The sequence below is a fragment of the Camellia sinensis genome, chromosome 7 (genome assembly GCF_055761805.1).
Source record: "Camellia sinensis isolate YWXY chromosome 7, ASM5576180v1, whole genome shotgun sequence".
Taxonomy (NCBI): Eukaryota; Viridiplantae; Streptophyta; class Magnoliopsida; order Ericales; family Theaceae; genus Camellia; species Camellia sinensis.
Genome location: NC_138967.1, coordinates 107,250,598 through 107,275,398, shown reverse-complemented (window position 1 = coordinate 107,275,398; position 24,801 = coordinate 107,250,598). Strand labels below are relative to the sequence as shown.

At 42.5% G+C, this 24,801-nt stretch overlaps 1 protein-coding gene across 1 annotated transcript; it reads left to right on the top strand.

Annotated features, from left to right (window-relative positions):
• The first annotated feature begins 598 nt into the window (after positions 1-598).
• LOC145796015 (uncharacterized) lies at positions 599-1,243 on the top strand. The gene has a single exon (XM_082880984.1). The coding sequence runs from the start codon at positions 599-601 to the stop codon at positions 1,241-1,243; it is 645 nt and encodes a 214-aa protein (XP_082737110.1).
• Positions 1,244-24,801: the final 23,558 nt, after the last annotated feature.

Genomic DNA, 24,801 nt, shown 5'->3' with positions numbered 1-24,801 from the left:
TCGAAACTTGTCCAGAAATCAAAGTGGTCCAAATCCATTTTTGATCACACCACGTTGAAGCTCTCAATGAGACGAGCACATAGGAAAAAACCGCGTTTAAAACAAACGCCGGAGATGTCCGCACATGCCACTGACGCCGTTGTCACATGTCGATGACTAAGTGCACGTGTTTCACGCACAAAACCAGTAAAGAAGAAGATGCGACATCATATTGCTAAACCCAATCTGGTCCATGCTGACCTGCTAACCAACCTAAATCGAAGCCAAATTGATCGAAGCAGTTGACTGAGCCACTAATTAGAGTCACGCCGCGTTGACTAAGCCATTAACCAAGCCAAGCCATTGCCACTGCACTGCTGACATCAGCGTGACGCCAGTTGAACCAGAGGAATTATTCGGTGCTTCTCAGGCGCACTAGATTATGTCGATCTGAACCGTTGAACTATTTTGGCTTGATCTAAGCCATTTAGAGTTTGATTTTGACGATCCAATAGTGCTTACCAACTATTTGGAATATTCTAGACACATATGTATGGTCAAAATTTGTAAATTACATTCTAAAAATTTGAAGATTTTTTTTTAAGATTATAATTAACTAATGGCCAATGGAAGTACGCAAGCTCTCATTCCAAAGCTTACGAAAGACAACTATGACAACTGGTGCATCCAACTGAGAGCAGTTCTAGGTGCTCAAGACATCATGGACATTGTGATAGACGGATATGCAGAACCCACCTCAAAAATAGAAGAAGGTGCCTTGCCCGAAGCAGAGAAAACAATTCTTCCAGTCGAACGAAAAAAGGATTGCAAAGCAAAATCTATCATATATCAAGGTCTTGGTGCATCCACATTTGAGATCATCGCCTTCTCCAAAATAGCGAAAGAAATCTGGGAAACTCTCCACGTGACTCATAAAGGTAATGATAAAGTAAAGAGGATTCGCCTCCAAACTCTACGAGGTGAATTTGAATCTCTATGCATGAAGTCTTTAGAATCTATTTTTGAATACTATTCAAAACTCATGGTGGTTGCAAACCAATTAAAGCGGAATAGAGAAGCCACTACTGATATGAGAATATCAGAGAAAATTTTGCGATCCTTGGATCCAAAATTTGATTATATTGTTGTTGCTCTTGAAGAAACCAAAGATCTAGAGATTGTGTCCGTAGAAGAACTTGTGGGTTCACTACAAGCCCATGAGCCGAAAGTGATGAGAAGAAATAAAGACAAAGGGATAGAATAAGCCCTACAGTCAAAGTTGTCTCTCATCGGAGAGAGATTCAAGCAAGGGGGGACATGGCCAAGAGGACGTGGATGTGGTCAAGCCTATCATGGAAGAAGTTCTAGAAATTCCTATTCCAGAGAAAGATGAGGAAGGGGTTCATCTCAAGGAGGACGAGGACAACAAAGCTATGTCTCGAGAGGAAGAGGACCAGGAAGAAGAGTCGGTTATAGCAATCGTTAGAATTTTGATAAAAGCAACGTCCAATGTTACCATTGCCACAAGTTTGGTCACTACAACAATGAGTGCAAAAGTAAGTAACCATCTAATGAAGTTAGTGAAAGAACTAACTATGCAAAGAAAGAGTCCGTTGACAAAGATTCATTGAGCTTGATGGCGCTTAATGCAACCGAACACAAAGAAGACGTTTGGTTTCTGGAATCTGGAGCTAGTAATCATATGACTAGCAGAAAGAGCTTATTCACTGAGCTTGATGAGAAAGTTCATGGAGAAATCTCATTTGGTGACCTATCCAAAGTCCCAGTTCGAGGAAGAGGTGCTATTATGATCAAGAGGAAGAATGGAGATCATGTTTTCATCTCCAATTCTATTATGTTCCATACATGAAAACCAACATATCGAGTCTTGGACAACTCCTTGAAAAAGGCTATCAAATTAGCTTGAAAGACATGATGCTCACAATTCTAGACACTTGAGGGAAGCTAATTACTCGAGTAAAGATGGTGAAGAACAGAATGTTTCCTCTCACATTCATCATGACACACCAAAGTGTCTAAGTGCAATGATAAATGACAAAGACTGGATGTGGCATCTCAGATTCGGACATCTCAACTTTGAAAACTTGAAACAGTTAGGAAACAAGAACATGGTGAAAGGTATGCCCAACATTCACCAACCAACTTGTAGACACCCTATTTTTGACCGCCCTTAAGACTTCGGCGCCTCAGGTTGAACACTCGATGATGAAAAGTTAAGCTGTACAATCGTTTGAATCTTTAACAAAAGGCTTCGATTTTTGAGCTTCTAATCCCAACCTTATACCCCATTTTGACCAAAACTATTTTAGACCTTAAAACCCTCTTTTTCAAAAAAAATTCCAAATGTTTCGACGATATTCTGAGGCTCGCATTTCGTTTAAAATATTACATTTTTCGGTAAATCGAGTAAGGGCAAAGTGGAAATAAATGGAAGAGAGGTGAAATCTTTGAAAAATATTTAAAAACATCATATTTATAGGTTTGGAGTTGAAGGAAATAGGAGGGGTTGGAAGAAAACTAGTTTAGGAAAAGGTTGAGCATCAAACCGTTAAGAAAGAAATGAGCAGCCTTCACTAAATTAGACATATCTCTTTGTACACTTAGAATTTAGATGTGAGGCCACCACCATTGGAAAGTAGACTTATGAGGCTTTATTTTAGACTCAAGAGTCACCTAAAACCAAGTCTGGATGAAGGAGATATGCTCATTTGAAGTCAGACTTGAGAGCCATTTTTTTGAATTGCCTGGCCACTTTTTGTGGCCGACTGTACAAGTCACTGGTCGGTTGGCTAGGTGTCCCAACAGGTAGATATTTATAGTTAGTTGTCCCCCTCCCCCATGTGCATGCCTTACACCAGCTGTCTCTATACAGATATTTCCGACAAGAGAAGCTATTTTTCTATAAATACAAGCCCACCCCTCTTGATTTTAGGTTAAAAAAATTTATGAAGAGCCCAAATCTTGCTAAGAACTCTCCCTCTCTATCTTGCAATATACATACACTTCCTAAACCAATATTTTGAGGCTCCTTACTGAGGTTATTGAGCTCAAATATTTGCCCTTGAGAGTGGATATCTTGTGGCTTGTGAACAAAATAGTAACTTCTCTTCAAGAGGTATAACTTTGGCCATCCTTTCACTACTTCTTCCTTCTCTTTTCTTGTTGTTTTCTTATTGCTTTGGTGGGATGAAACTTGTGATTTAAAGCTACCAAAGGTGGAGGGGTTAACCACCCTTCTTTGAACCTTATTCCGTAAGCTTCTATCCTTGTGTTTCCCACTGGTTTCTCAACTTTTGGCCACTATTTTTTAGAGTTTTAAGAGGCTAAAATATGTGGTTTTGAGGTTCAAAAAATGGAGGGGTTAGCCACCCTTCCTTAGGCTTGCTTACTAGCTTTAATTCTCTCTCATTTTTGCTCACTTTTTTAAGCTTTTCAAACTAATTTTCCAGCACTGTTTTGCTGTTTTGGGACTTTTTTGATGTGTTTACTTCATTCATGCTTTGAATATTAGGCTTGTGTTGTTGTAAGTTCTCATAGGTTTGGTGGTTTAGGCTTTAGAGACCAACCTGTTTGAGTTGATAGCTTTTATTTCATAGTTTTCGTACATATGCTTACACTTGTAATAATCATTTTTGCAACCTCTCTCCTTTCTTTATTTTCTTTGTTTAAGAGTTATTTTAAACAATTGCTGTTAAAGGCATGCGGAAGAGACCTTCAATGCTTAATGGTTTAATCTCTTTGGAGGTTCATTACCAAGGCATTACATCTCTCTCATGCCAAGAACAACTTCTTGTTTGACACTTCTCTTTGTTAGTGGATGTAATTATCACTTTCGGACAAAATGATTAAAGAATGGAAATATAATAAAAAAGGGCTAATAAAATTGGGGTAAAAGAGGCCTAAGATAATAAAATTGAGTTGGGTTCAATCGAACGTTATATTGAACCCATTAAGTCTTGAGTCATTGTGTACTTTAGTGACGTTCAATGGTTCAAGAATCAATGTCTATTGCTTCCCTTGAGGTAACTCCATGATAGGGAGGAGGTTTTGTTGGTCTTTTATTTTCATTCATTGAGCTTTTGTCCTGTCAATTCATGGATCATCATGCAATGAGTTTACGTCAATGTATGGTTTGCGAATCGAATCTACCTCTCCCTTGATCAATTTCATGATAGGGAGAGGCAGAGAAGATAAACATCCCCTGGAAACTCACTGTTTTTGCTCTATTTCCATTATGTTGCAGTAGGGCAGCACCCAAAAATAGTGGCTGGCCGGCCACCCTACCATCCGGCAAACCACTTTCTAAGACCGGTTGGCCATTTTATTTTAGCCAAGCAGTGTCATTTTCATAACAGAACAGAGTAGAAGCTGGGGCCAAAATAGAATTATTTTCTGATTGCAAGCATAATAGAATTTGGCAACAAAATGGAGGAGTTTCCAAGAGGATGTTCTCAGTTGCGCGCGTGGTTCTTCGACTTTCGTTTGAGTAGCTTGTAGCTCTTAGATCAATTAGTGTATTGTAGTTAATTAGCTTTGAATTTGTAATAGCTAGTTCATTAATTAGATAAATTCATGTTGTAATGTAGTAGTTAGTTTAATTAGGACATTTATTTGGTCCTATGCGAGGGAAAATATGTAATAATTTGTGTATGTCTTCCAATCCCTACTTTTTCTTCCTTTTATTTACTCGTTTATGATGGGTTGCATAAAGCATCATATTTTCTTTAGCATTTTCCATGACTTGCATCCATTTGTTTTGCATGCATAAGGGTTCGGCTCATCATACTAATCAATGCCAATTTAAAATTCCTTACTCAAATATGTGTTTTGTCGCATGCCTTAAAATTGTCTCACATGCCATGCTACTAGCCGAGCCTATTCATTGCATGTTGTATGCGTTGTATTAGTCATGTTACATTGTTTAGGATCATGCATTTTTTTTTCCTAACTATTTTCTTTCTTTTGGCTCACCTTAGATATTTGCGGTAAGTATTTTTCACTTGAGCATATTGCATGCGTGCGATTATTGATATATCAAGCATGTTTACTGTGAAGCTAAGTGCTTAATTGATATACCTCTTGAATGCCAGTGGATGAAGGCTTTTTCACTTAAATTGGGATGATTTGACACATGTATATATGAGATCACTTTTTCAAGTGGCACGTATTCAAAATACTTTTCAAAGCAAACATGAAATCAAAGTGTTCCAAATTTTGTGAAATTAGTCTATACTTGTGTGCATCACATAGTAAAGATAGCATAATAAGCATATACTCTATATAAGAATTATATCATGATTAGTAGAGACCGATTTTTGATCGGGTGAGTGAAGTGCTTAATTCATGACCTTCCTCTCTCATACCTAAGTTCTCGAGTCGAGACACTTTGGTGATGACAGACACGTGGTCTTTGGCATGAGTCACGGGTTTCCTAAATTTCCCTAAAATATTTAGTTGGTGACTTTGAAATCTGGCAAAGCGATTCATTTTTGGCATTTTTGATTAAAAATTTATTTTTCAAAAGATTTGTCAGATTTTGGCTCTTTTGTGTTTTTATGTTTCACATTGCACTTGTAAAATCAGATTCAGAACCACGAGAGTCTGAACTGTAGGGCTATCATATCTGAGAAGACTAAACCCCTCCGAGGAGCACGAAAAACCAGCTACACAACTGAAATGTGTGAAACCTGCATTATTAACAAGCAATGCAGGAACAGTTTTTGAAAAGAAACAAATTGGAGAGCAACCAAGCTACTCCAACTAGTTCACACGGATGTGTGTGGTCCGTTGAAACCAATCTCAAATGGACAGAACAGATATTTCCTCACTTTCATTGATGATTACAGTAGGAAGACTTGGGTGCATTTTCTCAAAAAGAAGTCAACGGCGTTTGAAAAGTTCAAAGAGTTCAAAACTCTTATGGAGAAGCAAAGCAGTTATTGTAACCAGACATTATAATTAGATCAAGGTGGAGAATACAAGACAAATGAGTTTGAAGAATTCCTTATGCAGTAAGGAATCAAGCGACAATTTACACCAGCTTATGCTCCCCAGTTGAATGGATTAGCTAAACGAAACAATCGTATGATCTTAAACAAGGTTAGAAGCATGTTATGAGACAAGAATATGCCCAAGAGTTTTGGGGTTGAAGCAATTTCATGTGCAGTCTATTTGTTGAATAGATGTCCCACAAAATCCTTGACATACCGTTAGAGGGTTATAGTATGTACCTTGAGCGGCAATTGTTTTTATTTCATGGGGGACAGAGCCGATAAAGCCTCATCACCAATATGTGATCCGCGGATCAGATTGAGCTTAGTTGTCTTCTTGCAAACTTCTTGGGTTGTGAGTGTGACGAATTCGAGTTGATTTGCCAAGGGTAGTTTGTGAATATCCAGGTGTTTTTCTTGAGGATCTCACTAGTTTACCATTCCATCGCAAGATTGAGTTCTCTATTGACTTAGTGCTTGGCGTGACATCGATTTCTATGGCACCGTATAGATTTGTACCTGCTGAGTTGAGTTAGTTTAAGATTCAACTCCAAGAATTGCTAGATAAGGATTTTATTCGCCCTAGTACTTCGCCTTGGAGAGCGTCAGCTCTCTTTGCCAAGAAGAAAGATGGTGCATTACGACTTTGTGTTGACTACCGGAAGTTGAACTGGGTAACTGTTAAGAACAAGTACCAAATGCCACGCATAGATGATTTGTTTGACCAGTTAAAGGGGTCTTGTTGTTTCTCTAAGATAGACTTGAGATCGGGTAATCACTAGTTGAGGGTAAGGGAGGAAGATATCCAGAAGATGGCATTTCGTACGCGGTATGGCCATTATGAGTTCCAAGTGATGCCATTTGGGCTAACCAATGCACCAGCCCTGTCTATGGATTTAATAAACCAAATCTTCCGTGAGTTCTTAGACTGCTTTGTAGTCGTCTTTGTGGAAGACATCTTGATTTACTCAACCTCTAAGGAGGAACAGAGGAATACCTGCGAGTTGTCCTAGAGTGGCTTAGAGCTCACAAACTATATGCTAAGTTCAGGAAGTGTGAATTCTGGTTAAGGGAAGTAAAGTTCTTAGGCCATTGGTATCCGGGGAAGGGGGGAGTGATTATAGATTCATCCAAGATAGAAGCAATACAAGATTGGGAACAACCTAAGAATGCATTTAAGAACTGTAGTTTCTTGGGGTTAGTTGGGTATTACCATTGATTTGTGAAGGATTTCTCTGGATTAGCCTCTCCATTGACTAGACTAACGGGGAAGCAAATCAAGTTTGTGTGGAGTGAGACTTGTGAGAAGTCATTTCAGGAGCTTAAGGTTAGACTTATAAGTGCTCTAGTGATAATTATTCTGAAGAGGGGTTTGGGCTATTTGGTATGTTGTGATGCTTTACGGGAAGGTTTGGGTTGTGTTTTGATGCAAGAGGGAAATTTAGTAGCTTTTAGCTCATGTCAGTTGAAAACACATGAGAGGAACTATCCTACCCATGATTTAGAACTAGCAACTGTGATCTTTGCCTTGAAGATTTGGAGGTATTACCTATATGGTGAGAAGTTTGAAATGTTTTCTAATCACAAAAGTCTGAAGTATCTATTCTCACAGAAAGACTTGAATCTGAGGCAAATGAGGTGGATGAAATTTATGGGAGACTATGATTTTGAGTTGCGCTATCATCTGAAAAAGGCCAATGTAGTAGTTGATGCCTTGAGTAGGAAATCCATTAGCAGTGAAGCTTGTATTGTCATCTGAGAATGGAAAATGTTGGGCGCTATTGGTGAGTTTGACTTGCATCTTAGCGAGTCCGTTGAGTCGGCAATTTTGTTTTTGGTAGTTGCACAACCAACACTTGTGAACTGAGTTATAGACACATAAACGGGTGATCTTGAGGTAGAAATCCTCTGGGAGAAGATCTTTAGTGGAAAGGTAGAGAAGGGCCTGAATGTGTATCCCGATTCAAGTGTTAGATACCGTGACTGTCTGTTCGTACCAGGGTCTTGCCGAGAGGAGGTACCTCGGGTGTTTAACCATTCAAGCCTTACGGTGCACCCAGGAGGCACAAAGATGTACCTTGACCTTAGCTGCCAGTTTGGTGGAAGGGTATGAAGAAAGATGTGGCTGTGTTTGTATCGAGGTGCCTTACTTGTCAACAAGTGAAGGCCGAGCATCAAAGGCCAATGGGTTTGTTGCAACCATTACCTATAGCTGAGTGGAAGTGGGAGCATGTCACTATGGATTTTGTTGTGGGTCTTCTGAGGACACAATGGGGTAATGATGCCATCTGGGTAGTAGTTGACCGATTGACCAAGTCAGTGCACTTTGTACCTATGCGCGCGAGTGACTTGGCATATTATCTAGCCGACCTTTTCGTTAGAGACATAGTGAGCTTGCACGGGTCCCTGCAACGATTGGTTCGGATAAAGATCTACGTTTTATGGCTTGGTTGTGGCAGAGCCTACTGTTACGACCTAAACCCGCCCTTTGTAGGTTTAGCGTCGTAACCAACCAGTAATCCGTGATTATCGAAGGTCTGTTTAACAATAATGATAATAATACAATATAAAGGGGCTGGTGAAAGCTAATCAATAATAATATACATCGTCCAATGAGTTGTGAGGACTTGAATGGAAATAAATTCTCATATACACAAACACTTAAGTCCATAAAACACATATATATACAAGACAAGACATAATTTAGGGAATAAAATCCCATTATCAAAAACTGTATTAATAAAAGTCGTATAACATCCACATGACTTCGTATACCATTCAATAGTCAATTGATGGCCATCAATACAGTAGTTCTAAGAATTGGAACTAACAGAGATCTCTATAACAATAGTAGTAACAGTAGCAGTAGCAGTAACAGTAATACTCAGTTGCTATAGATGCCATGAGTACAGTTCATAAAATAGGACAAACATTCATTCAGTAAATAGTATTATTTCAGAAAGCAATATAGTTAATCATTCAGAAAATAATTATAATTAAACATAGCATTACAACATTGTTACTCACAATGGGCTCCTTGAAACACGTGCTATAAGGCACTAAAAATGCGACGTCCGACTGAAGCAAACAAATTCAAGCACAACGATTCAATACACAATTCATTCATTCAGTCGATTCTCTTCGTTCTTTACTTATTCAGTTTCTATTTGATGTTCATTTTCTCGGTTTCTAACCGTTGCTCATCCGTTTGGTTAAATTTTTGTTCTTTAATTCATTCATGTTCATGAGATGTAAATGCACATGAAAAGCACTTTAAAATCATGCAAACAGAGGCTTGGGAGGCGAAAAAATGGAGCGAAAAACAAAACTAGATTTGCCCAAAGGGCTGCATGTGTGGGGGCTCTGGCCGCACGTGCAGTACCTTCACCGTAGGTGCGATTATTTTAGTAGCTGTGCGAAAACAGGGGAGGCTCTCCCACACGTGTGGGACTCTAGGCCGTACGTGCGGTCTGGGTTCGCTTTGCTGTCTGAAATATGCTTCAATTTTGGAGCTACATTTGGCAACCTCAAACTTCATTTCCAGGAAATTTAAGCCTCAAAAACATTCAAGAACACATTACATTTAACATATTAAGCTTTAAAACAAATTCATAACCTCAATTTGAGGCTCAAACCCACGCAGAAAGTTCAAACTTTTAGAATTAAAACAAAATCATTATCTATGCAAACATTAGCTCCAATCTTGGATTTCCATGGAGTTTACCTCCTCAATTTTCAAAACTCACGCAAGAAGCTCAATGTATGATCATGGAGTTCAAGAATTATGCCATGTATGGTGGAATTAATAGTTAATTTGTTCTTTACTTCTCTATATATACTTGTATGTCTTAACTCTTAGTAATATGAGCAAAACCTCTAAGTGATCATCAATTCATCCTAATTTAATCTTAAATCTTAGAAGATGATGAATGTGCAAGTCTCAATTTCAAGAAAGTAGAGAGAAATGCTTACCTTACTTGTTGATTTGTGAGAATTCAAGACAATCCTCTACCTTCTTCCTAAGTTCTTCTCTTCTCCCTTTCTTTCTTGTTGAATTCTATCTCTCTCTCTCTCTCTCTCTCTACATGTAATGCTCACCAAGGCCACCAACTCTTTCTTAGGTTCTTTTTGTTTGTCTCCAACTTGAGGAGTAGAAATTAGGCTTATTATAACTTTGCTCTAATTATACATGAAGTACTAATTAAGTGAACTTAAACTACAATATTTTCACTCAAATTAAATTAAATCTCATCATATTATGATCTTAATTACACTAAATTAAATCATACTAAGGTGAATTAGGTTCTAATTCCTATCCAATTTGTTAATTCTAACTTGTTAAAATTAACGAATCAGACAGGTCTAATTCATACATATCCGCATCTGTTCACAATAGCAATGCAATACCAATCAATGCAAGCATATATTGTATGGCACATAATTCACAATTAACACATAATCACATGATCAATAGTAAGCACATAATTAGCTTAATTAATGAAAGAGGTGGTTGTCACATTCCCTCCCTTTCGGACGTTTGGTCCTCCAAATGCAATTACCTTCCTTCGGGAAGAATATAGAATCAAATGGGAAGAGGTTTGGATATCTTTTTTTTCATATCATCTTCCTTTTCCCAAGTTGCATAGATACCACCATGATTTTGCCAATCCATTTTCACTAACGAAATTTCTTTGTTTCTTAACTTCTTGATTTGCCGGTTTACAATTTGAATGGGCCATTTTTCATAAGTATAGTCATCACTCAACAACACATGGGTAGGCTCGATAACATGAAAAGGATCCTGAAGATAATCTCACAACATTGAAACATGAAGGACATTATGAATATGTTCCATTTCGGGAGGAAGTGCTACCTGATATGCCACTAGATTAATCTTTTCAATGATTTCATACGGCCCAACACACCTCGATGCTAACTTGCCGTTGGTTCCAAAGAGAGTCTGCCATTTCATTGGTGTCACCTTAATAAAAACATGATCACCCACTTCATATTCCCAGTCTCACCTTCGGATATCCGCGTAGCTTTTACGTCGGCTTTGTGCGGTTTTCAATCTTTGTGTAGACACCCCATTTTTGACTGTCCTCAAGACTTAGACGTCACCGTTTGAACACTCGGTGATCATCCATAATGGTGTTCATTTGGAGTTCCTGAAGGACTCGGCTGCGCGCCTTGTCTTAAGATCTCTCAACTTGACTGTTTTGTCCTTGGTTGTGGACCAAGGGCTTGTTTTTTTGTTTCTGAGGGAAGAGGGTGACTTGTTAGTCATTCCCTCAACCCACCGACCAATGCTTGAGGCCACCGGTCTTGTTTTCAGTCCATCGACCAAGAGTGTTGGCCGATTGGCAGTTTTGTTGGTCGGCCGGCCATTGTTTTGGTCGATCGACCACTTTTCCTGGCCAAAGCCTTTTCTTTGCCTTTTCAGGCATGGCGCATGCCGGCTGTGCCAGCTGGTAAGCACAGACTCTGCCCTTTATACACATGTATGAAGGGATTTCATCCTTTAACTTAGCTTCTCTTGGAAGCTTGGAATTGAATTTCCTATAAGATGAGAGCCTCCCCTCCCTTTCCAGGGGTTGAAGCATCTGATATACAAGTTATAAATAGCTCTCTCTCTATATGTCTCTCTCTCTAAATTTTTGTGTGTGTTTGAGCTCAAAAGTGTGTTTTTTGTTTTTACTTTTGCACACAAACACCTAGCATTACACTATCCTTGAGTTACAGAGGTGCTAGGGAGTTGTTTCTGGAGTTTTTGAGTTGGTTTTGATCAAAAGAAGGTGCTGGTGTTGTGTGCTTGGAAGTGTTCTTCAAGGGTGAGCATTATTACTTTATATTTCCCATTTTTGCACAAGTTTTTAACCTATCTTGCATACGGTTTTAGGCTCAGTGTTCTACTGATAAAAGTTCTGATTTTTCATGCTTAAGATGTTTCATTAAGATCATTTTTGTGTTTGGGGTTGTCTACCCCCTCTTAGGCCTTGTTTGCCCTCTTTTTGTGTCTTTTCTTTTTGAGTTTTGGCACCTTCGTGTATTGACCTTCTCACCACTGAAATCCAGAGGATTTTTAGTGGTAAAGAGGTGGTTTTGAGGTCTTGTATAGGGGAGGGACACCCCTCTCCCCTTTTATCTCATTTGCTTGTATTATTGGCTTAATGTGGTAGCATGCATGTTTAGTTGTTTTTAGCATCATTTCAATGGATATTTGATGTTATTTTGTCATGTTGTACCTCTGTTTTGAGTTGGTTTAGTGGTCTCTTGCATGCATCATATACATATCTTGTAATCCCATTGTTTGCCTTAAACATGTATCTAGCATTTAGACTACCATGCTTGCATATTTTGGCTTGACTTCTTGAAGCTTCTAGCCTTGTTATAACATGCTTAAGCTTTGATTTTGGTCTTCTTGGTCATGCTTACATTGTTTTGTATAGCTACCATGTAATCTAGCTTGTTGGCTTTGAGTGTGTGAGTCGTTAGCATGCTTTACTTGGGTCATTTCAGTGATTTGGAATCACTTGTTATGTTATTTCAGTCCATGTTTTATTCTCATATGCTTGCATTTGCCATCCTTTCCATGCTTTGAATAGTTGGTGTCTAATGCTCCACGTTTAGGCCATTGTGCATGCCTCCATGTTTAGAACATTTTGATGCCATCTAAGTGGGTTTTTGGGTTGACTTTAACATGCCATAACTCTGTTTTTGGTTGCTTAAATCATGCCATGCTTGGTTGTGTTAGGTGTAGTACAACACCTCTTTGGTAGCCTTGCATGCCTCTTTGTTTTGGCATTGTGTTCTAGCTTGTCTTGGCTAGTTTTGAGCTCACTTTTGGTCTTGCTTAGACCTGCCTTGGGGCTGTTTTTGGTCCCCTTGGCCCTTTGGGGCTTGCTTCATGTGGCCATAGTTTGACCCATTTGACTAGTCTCGAGTTTTGGGCTTTATTGCATGTTTTGCTTACATTGTTTGGTGGATTTGGCATCAGTCCTTACATGATTTCAGAGCTTAATGCATAGCCATATTCTCATGATTACCATGTCTTGCTCATGCTTGAGGATTATGCATTGTCGCCTAAGTGTTGGACTACTTGCATGCACATGTTTGTTTTGCATATCTATGCTCCCAAGCCATGATTATGGCCACTGATTTGGGCTCATTTGAGAGCTGTCCATTTCGGCTTAAGACCATTCTCACATGTCGTTGCATGCTTGACTTGCATATTGTTGCATATTTGGCTTGCATGTTGTTGCATGCTTATTGCGTTGCATGTCTGCATATCTAGGTTGCACAGTGGTATTGCATACTTTACCATGTTGTTTGCATGTTAGGTTGCATTGCATTACATTGGTTACATGGTTTGCATTGTTTTGTTACACTTGCATAACATTGTGTTTGGTTTGGGGTGTCAAGCCAAACACAAGGACTGAGGGACGTTTCGTACTTGAAGTGACGAAACGTGCCTTAATCTTTGGTCGCCAACACTCTTGATCTAACATGATAGAGTGTGGAGCATTCATTTGTTTTGTTGCATTCATTCTACATTGATTTGCACACTTGGAAACTTTGGTCATCATGCATTGAAATGGGTGATTGGTGGCCCGAGGGTCGAGAGCCATACTCCCTTGAGTTCATGACATGATATGGAGGGTGGTAGTGCGTACATTGTCTTGTAAATACCTTGCTATGCACTGTCTGTCCTCTGCTGCAGTAAAACAGGACTCTACAGGAAGAAGTGGTCGGTCGGCTACTTCCAGTGCCGATTGACTAACAATGATTAGTCGATAGCCTCACAAGTGGCCGATGCATGGTCGGTGGCGTTATTTCTTGGCCGGTGGTCACCCACAACCCTAAGGGAGTGGCTCAGAAGCATCCCAAATATTTTCATAGTTATCAGAGGTGCAGGACAGTGCAGACAGAGGCAACATGTGGCATGGCAACGGGTTTCCAAGCGAGGCGATCGAGCATGCATCATCCAATCATTCTGAGGCAGGGCTGCGGCAGCCTTTTTTTTGTAATTAATTTGTTAATTAATTAAGGTTCTGTAATATTTAATTAGCTAGGATAGTTGATTCATTATTCGATTTGTATTATTCTTTTAGACCCTCTAAGAGAGGACCATTTGTTGTAATAAGTGTGCGTGTGTGCGTGTGTGCGTGAATGTCTTCCAACCCCACGTCTTTCTCCCTTTTATTTACCAGCTTTTGATGCTTAGTTCTAGGGCACGTTTCAATTAGCATACTTATGCTCGCATGTTTTGCATTCATTCATCTGTCTTGCATGCACCGGGCTCGGCGCATCATACTAACTGCATTATATTTCAATTCCTATTTGAATACATGTTATCAAGTTGCATCTCATATGCCATTTTAGAATAGCCGAGCCTATCTTAGTTGCATTCCTACATGTGTTGCATTAGCCATTTTAACATGAACTAGGATCATGCATTGATTACTAACTAGTTTTTGTTTTGGCTCGGAGTACCCGGTAAGCTTTTATGCTTTAGCATCTTGCATGAGTGTGAGTGTTGCCATGATAGCATGCTTTCCATGAGGCTATTTACTTATGTGATATAACTGCTTGAATGCCTGTGGGTGAAGGTTAGATTACTTGAATTTGAACAATTCATCAAATGCGAGTTTTAAGCCCACTTGAGAGTGGCAAAATTATGTTTTCTAAGCCCACCCGAGGGTGGCAAATCCATATTTTAGCCTACTTGCGAGTAGCACCTTCAAACCATTTTCAAACAAACAAACATGAGATGTTTTGTTCCAACTTAGGCGATCTAGTCTATACTTATATGCTGTGCGTATCACATAGTAATTCTAGGCTAATAAACCGGAATAAGAACACGTGTTTTCAAAAACAAAATATCATGTTAGTAAAGGCCGATCTTTGATCGGGCGAGCGGGGGTGCTCAGGAAATGACCTTCCCCAATCGTACCCAAGTTCCCGAGCCGAGGCAACTTTGGTGATGACAGACACGTGGCCTTAGGCAATGAGTTAGGATTTCCTAAATTTCCCAAGGTAAAATATTTAGGTGGCGACTCTGTATCTGGCAAAGCAGTCCATGTTTGGCACTTCTTTACAAAAATCAGTTTTCCAAAATGATTTGCTAGATTTGGACTCTTTGGTGATTTATCAATCTTGCATTGCACTTTGCAAGATCAGATTAAGAACCGTGACATTTGAGTCCGCTACTGTAGTAAGCCCATATGAACGAAACAGGGATTTTTTCCCCAGGATGTTCGGGACGTCTACAGTTTCTAGCGACTCTACTGGGGATTTAGAGAACTTTACTCGAACTCATGATATCTCGTTTTGATTACACTTATGTGTCTCTTTGCATTGCATTTGCATTGGTGCGTCTAGGACATCGTGTTTGCCGTATGCTATTCCTGAACGGTTTGCCGGAGGCTCGCTTTGAGAAGCATGCCGTAAGGCTGACCGGTTGCGGGCTCTGCCACGACAGGAACACAAACCCTGGTTTTCGCGGGGGCACCCTTTTTGCCCATTCGACCTAGTGCATATCAAAATCCGTAGTGACCATTCCAAACAAGGATAGATTACTTACTCGATTATAGGTTGTTTGAAACCGTTGTGTGCGTAGTGAAACCCTAGCTCCTGACAAAATAGGACAGGGAAACCCTACCCCAACATAGGGGTGTTTTGGCTCTCACTTGTTTGTTATGTGCTTTAGAGTTGACCTCTACAGGAATGCATGTATCAACTTACAAGTCTAGGTATCAGGCCTGCGGGCATCAGTATCAGTGTTTGGGAATTAGTGTTACCTGTGGGTATCAGATTCAGATTTGGGGCAGTGATTTAGGAATAGTAATCAATGGTTGAGAACGGTTCTTTCAGCATATACTTGCCAGTTGTGTGTTGTCTGTATTTAAGTTGTTATGCTGTCCGTTTTTCTGTTCATTATTTCCTTATTATGCTTTATTTATCTTTTTGCTAGGTAGTTTAGCATAATTGCTTCCCACCAAGCAGATATTCCCCAAGCACTCTGGACTAGAGGTCGCAGACTCCATCGGTCTGAGGATCTAATAGACGAACAACCAGTGTTCCACTCTTTACCCCCGGTTGTTAAGCGGAGGTCAGTGAAGCGCAGTGTATCAGTACCACGGTTGCCAGGTCAGCAGTCCTTGAGTAGTTAGGTTGAGATTTCCGGGTCTATTGCAGAGGCAGACATACTGGTAGTTCAGTAGGATCAGGGTAGTATGGCAGGAATGGAAGAAATGATGCGTTAGCTTCAGGAGAGTATGAAAGCCATGCAGCAAGACGCTGTCCGTCAAGCAGAATTTGCCAAACAACAGGCCGAAGTCATGGCCTGACAGGCAGAGTTAATTACCCAACTGCAGTAGCAAGCCAGGGCATCAGTTTCACACCAAGCTCCTCCCCCACCAAGAGTTCCCATACTTGGGGAGACGATACACATTCAGGATGATACGGACGTTCCAGTAGGGCCGGCTCCGCCCCCGATTCTAACCCAACCACCCAAAGCACAAATCAACCCACCGGATTCTCCCTTCGAGTTCGAGGTGGACCCCACAGCATTAAGAGTGAGCAAGCTGGAAAAGTTGTTCAAGAAATCTCAAGGTGTGAAGTCCATTCTGGACATTGAAGATGGGTATACCGACTCGGCCGTGACTCTGCCAGATCGGTTTAAAATGCCGCACATAGACCGCTTTGATGGATCCGGCGACCCTATGGTGCATCTGCGGTTGTTTTCAGACATACTAAGGCCGATGGGCCTCACCAGACTGCAGAAGCTTTCTCTGTTTGGCCAGACCTTGTCAGGTGTAGCGGCCATCTGGTATGCAAAATTAGAGGATTCCGTCAAGAGGAATTGGGAGGAGATGGCCGAGGCCTTTAAAGCTCAGTACTCCTATAACACACAGATCGAGGTCACAACCCGTGACCTTGAGGCAACTAGGCAAGAGCCGAAGGAGAGTTTCTCCGATTTTGTAACCCGTTGGGGGGCCAAGGCCTCGATGATGACCATCAGGCCCGTTGACAAAGATCAGATTCGGATGGTTGTGCGCAACCTCCAACCCCAGCTTATGCAGAAGATGATCGTTCTCCCCCTCCCCACCTTTTCAGATTTACACGAGATAGGGGTGCAGATCGAGGACGCGATGAAACAGGGTCTGATCGACCGAGACAGGGAGTAGCCCAGAAAGACTTTCAACCACAATGCGAATGCAGGCACAAGTAGTGCTGCAGCTGCTAGATCTTCAGATGTGAGTATGGTCACCACCACAACCCCAAGAACCCTTGCAGCTACACCATTCACCGGTGCGTCCGGAAGTGGCTCACAAACAACTAAATTCGCACCCCGAGGGCAAAGAACCTTCACTCCACTATACATGCCCCTGTCCAAAGCTCTGGGGGTTTTAATCAAAAAAGGGCACATGAAGACCCTAGAGCCACGGCCACTACCAGACAGACTCCCTGCTTCCCATAACCCAGCCAAATATTGCGCATTTCACCAGCAACATGGTCACAAAATCGACCATTGCTTTAGATTGCGTCATGAGATTCAGGATCTCATCGACAATAGGGTGATTGTGCCTCCGAAAAAACCGAATGTCACAACCAATCCACTCCCACCACATAACCAAACTCCACCTCCTAAACGCATTAACTTGATCCAGACTAGGGTTGTGTCATACGACCCTAGCATATATATCACCCCTTCCCATCTACCCAAGCCGGAGGTGTTCATTCCTGACAGCACTGACTTGTGCATGTTGGACATCTCCCAAACCCAACCTGAGCCAGTGGTGTGACTATCGAAGGTGGAACAGGGATGATGTCGGAGGAAAATAGGGCTGTTGACTCAGAGTTTGAGGAGTTTGGGGGTTTTGCTGAAGAGGTATATAACCCGAGTAGTTACATCGCATCAGCATGGCAGGCTAAGCCGAATGTGGAATTGCCAGTGGGGGCAGAGATTTGCATGATTCGGGGGGAGGGACCTGATCAGGGGATGAACGACATAACAGAGCTAGAAGAGGGCATAGCAGATCTGCAATTCTTTAAAGAACAGGGCTCGGAGGGTATGGCAGTCAACTGGTTTGATTTTGATGGGTTAGCAGAGGTTACAGGGTGGCTTGACGACCAACCAGATGTAGTCGAAGAACTTCAGCCAAAGCAGGGGCAATTGAAAACCGGGACGTCATCAGTGGCCGGAAGGGCCAGGAATCAGTTCGCATCGCCGGAGAGCGCCGGTGCTAAGAATTTGGCTCGGAATCTGGGCAGTTTGAATGTAGAAAATACCAAACAACAGGTTGTACTGAAGCGGTTTGAACAGGAAAAGATCAAAGATCTGGAAAGGGCCAGAAAAGCCAAGGCCCCTGTGGGGACAGAACGTGTTGTGTACACAGGAATAGAACATGCTGCGAGCATAGGAACGGAAGGTGCTGTAGGCACGGGAATAGTTGTAACGGAGCCGGACAGGTGTTTGTCAGCTGCCGATGGCATGTGGTGGGAAGATGACGACCTATGTCTTGCCCACACAGATGAGGACTGGGGGAGTAACTAGCCGGACGATGCCTGGTACATTGGCGAAGTTGATCACATGACTAGGAGCGGGCGATATTTCAAACCCCCGCACTTAGATTAACCAGAAGCGTCCGGAAAGGACAAGGAGGCAGAGAAGCAAAAGGAAAAACAACTCGAAGAGGAGGCCGTACTGAAACAGTTGAAGAAGATACAAGCAGACATCTCTATCTGGGGACTGCTCATGGCATCGAGAGTACATAGACAAGCTGTCCTTTCTACTATGGACAAGGCCAAACTCTCCATAGACGCCATGCCTGAGCAGCTGGTAGGATTGGTTTTTCCGGGAGGAGCTTCCCCGATGTTGACCTTTTCTGACAAGGAACCGCCGCCTGAGGGCGCAAATCACAATAAACCTCTCTACATCTCCGTGGAATGTAGAGACAAGTGGATACCGGTAGTTCTTGTCGACACAGGATCTGCCATTAATGTGTGCCCATCGAGGACGGCGTATGCAATCGGGTTGAAGCCCGCGGATTTTGTGCCAACCGCCCAGGTGATATGGGCGTATGATAACACCAGCAGAGAGGCGATGGGGACCGTGCAGATTCAGACTAAGGTTGGTCCAGGACAACATGATATTGACTTTCATGTCTTGGATGTTCCCGGAACCTTCAATTTACTCCTAGGGCGGCCGTGGCTGCACCAGGTAAAGGCGATCTCTTCCACCCTGCACCAGATGTTGAAATACCCCCATGGGAAGGGGGTGGCTATTGTTTTTAGGAATTCGTCAATCCATCCACCACCAGAAGTGTCTACACCGGTTTTGGAAATCGAGCATGGCACAGAGGATGTCTTCTTGTCGGGATTTACCTTGGCTGAGGCTCGGGTCGTTCAGAACATTCTAGCCGCCGATGAAGGGTTGTATGTCAGTGCACGGTCAGTATACCTCATGAACAAGTTCAAACACATCCCCAGGATGGGACTAGGAAGAAGTGACCGGAAGGGCATTGCTGCATCGGCCGAAGTGCCGCACAATCCGCATACCTTTGGCTTGGGTCATCTGCCCACCAAAGAGGACTGGGTGAGGAAAGGCAAGGAGATGGCTGGGAGAGCTAGAGCAAAGCAGGTAGGGAAGCCTCTTGAATTGATGCATTGGCCCATCCAGGGCACCCTGAATGGACGTTTTGTCTGGGAGGGAGAAGATTTTCCATTTTGCGGCTTTCCAGAGCCATGGCTGAATGCGGAGAAGAAGCGTCTGCCGGGGTTTGAGATCTTCTTCGACCTGCAGTTATCCGGGAATGATGTTGCCGAGGAGCAGACAGACCCATCAGCTGAGGTTGAGCAGTGTGATGAAGTGGATTCCGAGAGCACTGAGGTTGAAATGGGGGTAGCACTGGCTTGTCTACTTTCAGATCCTCCGATCGTATAGAAGTGTTTGGGGGATAACTTCTCGGTGTCCATGATCGGGAATAAAATAGCTGCGGGCTTATCTTTAAACGTTTTGGATGCATCTATCGCACCCTCCCTCATCTGGCAGTACGAGGAGGGATTTTTATCAAGCAACACCGGGTCAGGTAGTGAGCCGGAATCTGATTCCACCAAGTCTGTGGCAGTCGGAATCAGATTCCAGCTCTGAGTCTGAGTTCGATATTCCTGGGGGTGACAACCCGGATGCCACAGTCCTGTCAAGGTCGTCTTTTTCTTTCTCTTTTGAGTCTGTTGTAACAGAGGAATCTGACAATTTGGAGGTGCTTAATGAGAATGAAATGGCTGTGACTTCTGATTATTTTTTTGTGCCTTTAATTTATTGCTTGAATCAGGACTTTCAAAATTTTGATGAAAACGGCGAGGAAGAAATTCCTCCGATTTTACAACGTTTAATTGATCAAGAGCAGGAGAGATTTGTTAAACTCCTGGTTGATGAAATCACTACAGTTGATGTTGGTACTGAGAAGGACCCGCGGCTGGTCTAGATCGGGTCCACGTTATCTTTGGAGGAGGGTGAGCGCTTAGTCGCTTTATTAAAAGATTTCAAAGATGTTTTCGCATGGTCCTGCGAAGCCATGCCCGGAATCGATCCTGAGATTGTACAGCACCAGATCCCTCTTGACCCCGAGACCCGACCTGTTAAACAGAAACTCAGAAGGATCCGCCCGGATTGGGCTCTTAAGATCAAAGAAAAGGTCACCAAGCAAATTGATGCAGGGTTCCTCCTAGTATCAGAGTATCCAACTTGGTTGGCCAACATAGTTCTAGTGCCGAAGAAGGATGGCAGGATCCGGCTATGTGTGGATTTTAGGGATTTGAACAAAGCCAGTCCAAAGGATGACTTTCCTTTATCGCATATCGACGAGTTGGTGGACTTCACTGCTGGGCATGCGCTGCTCTCATTCATGGATGGATTCTCAGGCTACAATCAGATATTGATGGCACCCAAAGACCGGGAGAAGACTGTTTTCACCACCCCGTGGGGGACTTATTGATATAGGGTGATGCCATTTAAGTTGAAGAATGTTGGAGCTACATATCAACGAGCCGTGACCACGATTTTGCACGACATGATCCGCAAAGAGGTTGAGGTGTACGTGGACGACATGATTGTCAAGTCCAAGGAAAGAAAGGGCCACTACACCATCTTGAAAAAGTTCTTCCAAAGGATCAGAGAATTTCAGTTACAGCTGAGTCCTCAGAAATGTACGTTTGGTGTTACAGCAGGGAAAATGCTGGGGTTCTTGATCACACAGAGAAGTATCGAAGTCGACCCTTCCAAAATCAAGGTCATCTTAGAAATGCCACCACCAAGGATTGAAAAGGAGGTGCGAGGCTTTCTGGGTAAAGTGCAATTCATAAGACGATTTATCACAAAATTAACCTTGACTTGTGAACCACTTTTTGGTCTCCTAAAGAAAGGAACAAAGTTCCAATGGGACAGCCGATGCCAAGTAGCTTTTGAGCAGATCAAACAATACTTGCAGAACCCACCTGTGTTGTCACCACCTAAGCCAGGGAAACCATTGATTTTGTATCTTTTAGTGACTGAGACTACAATGGGCTGCATGCTTGCCCAGGAATTTGAAGACAAAGTGGAGAGGGCTATCTACTACCTGAGCAAGAAGATGCTGGATTATGAGACCCGTTACACTCCGCTCGAGAAGGCTTGTCTAGCCTTGGTATGGGCTACCAAGAAGCTGCGGCACTACCTGTTAGCTCACTCCATAATGTTGGTTTCTAGATTAGATCCCATCAAATATCTTTTCGAGAAACTGGCACTTATGGGTAGGCTAGCATGTTAGTTGCTTCTGCTTTTCGAATTTGATCTGAAGTATGTAACACGCAAGTCAGTAAAGGGGAGAGCGGTAGCAGAGTTCCTATCCGATCACCCAGTTGAAGGGGATGAAGCAGTTGAGTACCTATTCCCAGATGAGGCTATTCTGCATGTTGAAGAAGAATTTTAGACGATGTACTTTGACGGAGCGTCAAACCAATATGGGTACGGGATAGGGGTGTTGCTGATATCGCCCGACAATTTCCGCATACCTTTACCATTCAAACTTCGGTTCAAAGTATCGAATAACGAAGCAGAGTACGAGGCATGTATTGCTGGACTAGAAGCAGCCCTAGAACTAGGGGCAAAATGGTTGGACGTCATCGGGGACTCGAACCTTGTTGTATCTCAAGCTAAAGGAGATTGGAAAGTCAAAGAGGAAAAGATGAAAATCTATCACCAAACCTTGGACATGCTGATTCCTCGGTTTGAGAAACTGAATTTCGCTCATCTATTAAGAGAAAACAACAGGTTCGCTGATTCTTTAGCAACTTTATCATCCATGATAGACATCCCTTTTGGAGTCCGGATGCGTCCAATCATCATCGAACAAAAATTTGTGCTAGCCTATGAATTGATTGCTGCCGTAGAAGAGGTTCAAGATGAGAACCCCTAGTATTACGATATCTGGAACTTCTTGGAGAAGGAAGCGTATCCACCAGGGGCAAATGCCTAGGATAAAAGGGCAATTAGAAGAATAGCTGTTCAGTTCATCATCTGTGTGGGTAAACTGTACAAGAGAGGTCATCTCGGGATGCATAAACTGTGTGTGAAAATTGAAGAATCGAAGCGTTTGATGGAGGCCATCCATGGAGGAGAGCGCGGAGCGCACATGAACGGGGTTATGCTATCCCGAAAGATTCTCAAACAAGGTTACTACTGGTCTACCATGGAGGAGGATTGTGTTAGCTTTGTTCGGCGATGCCATAAATGTGAGATCCATGCAAACCGCATGAATATCTCGCCGTCCAAGCTGTACAACATGACTTCGCCATGGCCATTTTCAGTTTGGAAAATTGATGTAATCGGGGCTGTCAGTCCGAAGGGGTCTAATGGGCATGTGTTCATTCTGGTCGCGATAGACTATTTCACAAAATGGGTTGAGGCCCAATCTTATGCGGGGTTGAAAGCTTCCCATGTTACCAAGTTTATCAGAAACAACATCATCTGTCGTTACGGGGTCCCGAACGAGATCATTTCAGATAATGGTTTCCACTTCAAGAAGGGGGTGACCGACTTGTTGGAGAAATACAACGTGACTTTTCATAAGTCATCCACATATCGGCCACAGACCAAAAGAGCAGTTGAGGCCGCCAACAAGAATATCAAGCACATTCTGCAGAAGATGGTGGAAACCTACCGAGATTGGCTAGATAAGCTGCCATTTGCACTGTGGGGCAACCGAACTTCAATTCGAACTTCTACTAGAGCAACTCCGTATTCATTGGTCTATGGGATGGAGGCTGTTCTACCTATCGAAATTGAAGTTCCATCCTTGCGAGTACTGGCTGAGTGTCAGATAGCCGAGGTAGATTGGCAGCAAAGCAGATTTGAGGAACTCATGCTCTTTGATGAGAGAAGGCTGAAAGCACTATACCATGTTCAGGGTTATCAACGGAGAATCGCCAGGGCTTTCAACAAGAAGGTTAAGTTCAGGAATTTGAAAAAAGGAGATTTGGTGCTCAAAGACAACCGAGCTCCCATCCACAACCCTAGGGGCAAGTTCAGACCTAATTGGACTGGTCCTTACATCATCAAGTTTATCTGGTCGGGTGGAGCTGTTGTTTTGATGGACCTAGATGGCCTAGAGTTCTCACAGACCATCAACATGGACAAGTTGAAAAAATATTACCCCTGAGTGGCTCGCTAGGCCGAAAACCCGAAAGGGTGACCTAGGCAAAAGTTAGAGCGTGAAAAATTTGAAAATATAAAAACTGAGCTCGCAAGCCTGAAAACCCGCAAAGGGCGGCCTTGGCAAAAGTTAGAGTGCAAAAGGAGAGTGAAAATACTCGAGTGAACCTGAGCCGGAACTACGTAAGGCTTTCCCATCTTTGGGACACGTAGGTAACTTCATCCTGAAGTCCAGCCATAAACTTTTTCCTGATCAACTTTGTCCATGTGATCATGTCTGGTCATATTTGCCTATTCTGCATTCAAGCGCTTGGTTGTGATCTCCGGTGCAGTGTTATTCAGACCAAGGGCAACTTTCCAGTTGCTGGGATCCGGGGTTGTGCATTTCAGTGATAGATCGCGGGCGTGTCCAGTTGCGATCCATATCGAAAATGGTTTTGAAAAGTTTTAATAAAAGTTGATTTTGCTCAAATTAATCTTTTTACAACTAAGACCATTTTTGGACCAAACGAAAAATTTTCAGTACCCACAACCTTCAATTACATTGATTTCAGTACAAAGTTCTCTTGCTCTTGAATACAAATTGAAGTTGTTTTTTATTACATTCATAAAGAAAACTTGAAAATACTGATAAAGTAATAAATTCGGGACATAATCAGGTGTTCTCGCGTCCCCTCCTAGAGCTGGTGGAAGCCTCTGATGCCAAGCTGGGCCCTACTTGTGCCTCTTCATTGAGCCAATCTATGCACTCATCAGAGAGGGTGTAGCTAAAAGCGAGAGCGGGGGCCAGAAGTTCCCTCATCCTCTATGCCGTGGCATATCGAGCTAGCTGCGCACCTCCGATCGGGAATGTAGCAGGGTACTCAGTCCCCTCTTCTGGGCAAATCTGATCATGTCTGAACTGGCACCGGAACCGGAACGAAAAATAGAAGACACAGTGTGTCATGCCAATCAACTAAATCTCAGGCTGACGGGTCATACTGTAACTCATCGCCGGCAGATTGAGCCAAGGGCAGCGCCAAGCAATGTCAGCAGCAGACAAACTGCACATCCAGTTGTACCACCATTCCTCATCAAGGGCATCGACTAGACGCCGTTGGAAGAAATAGCTGCGAG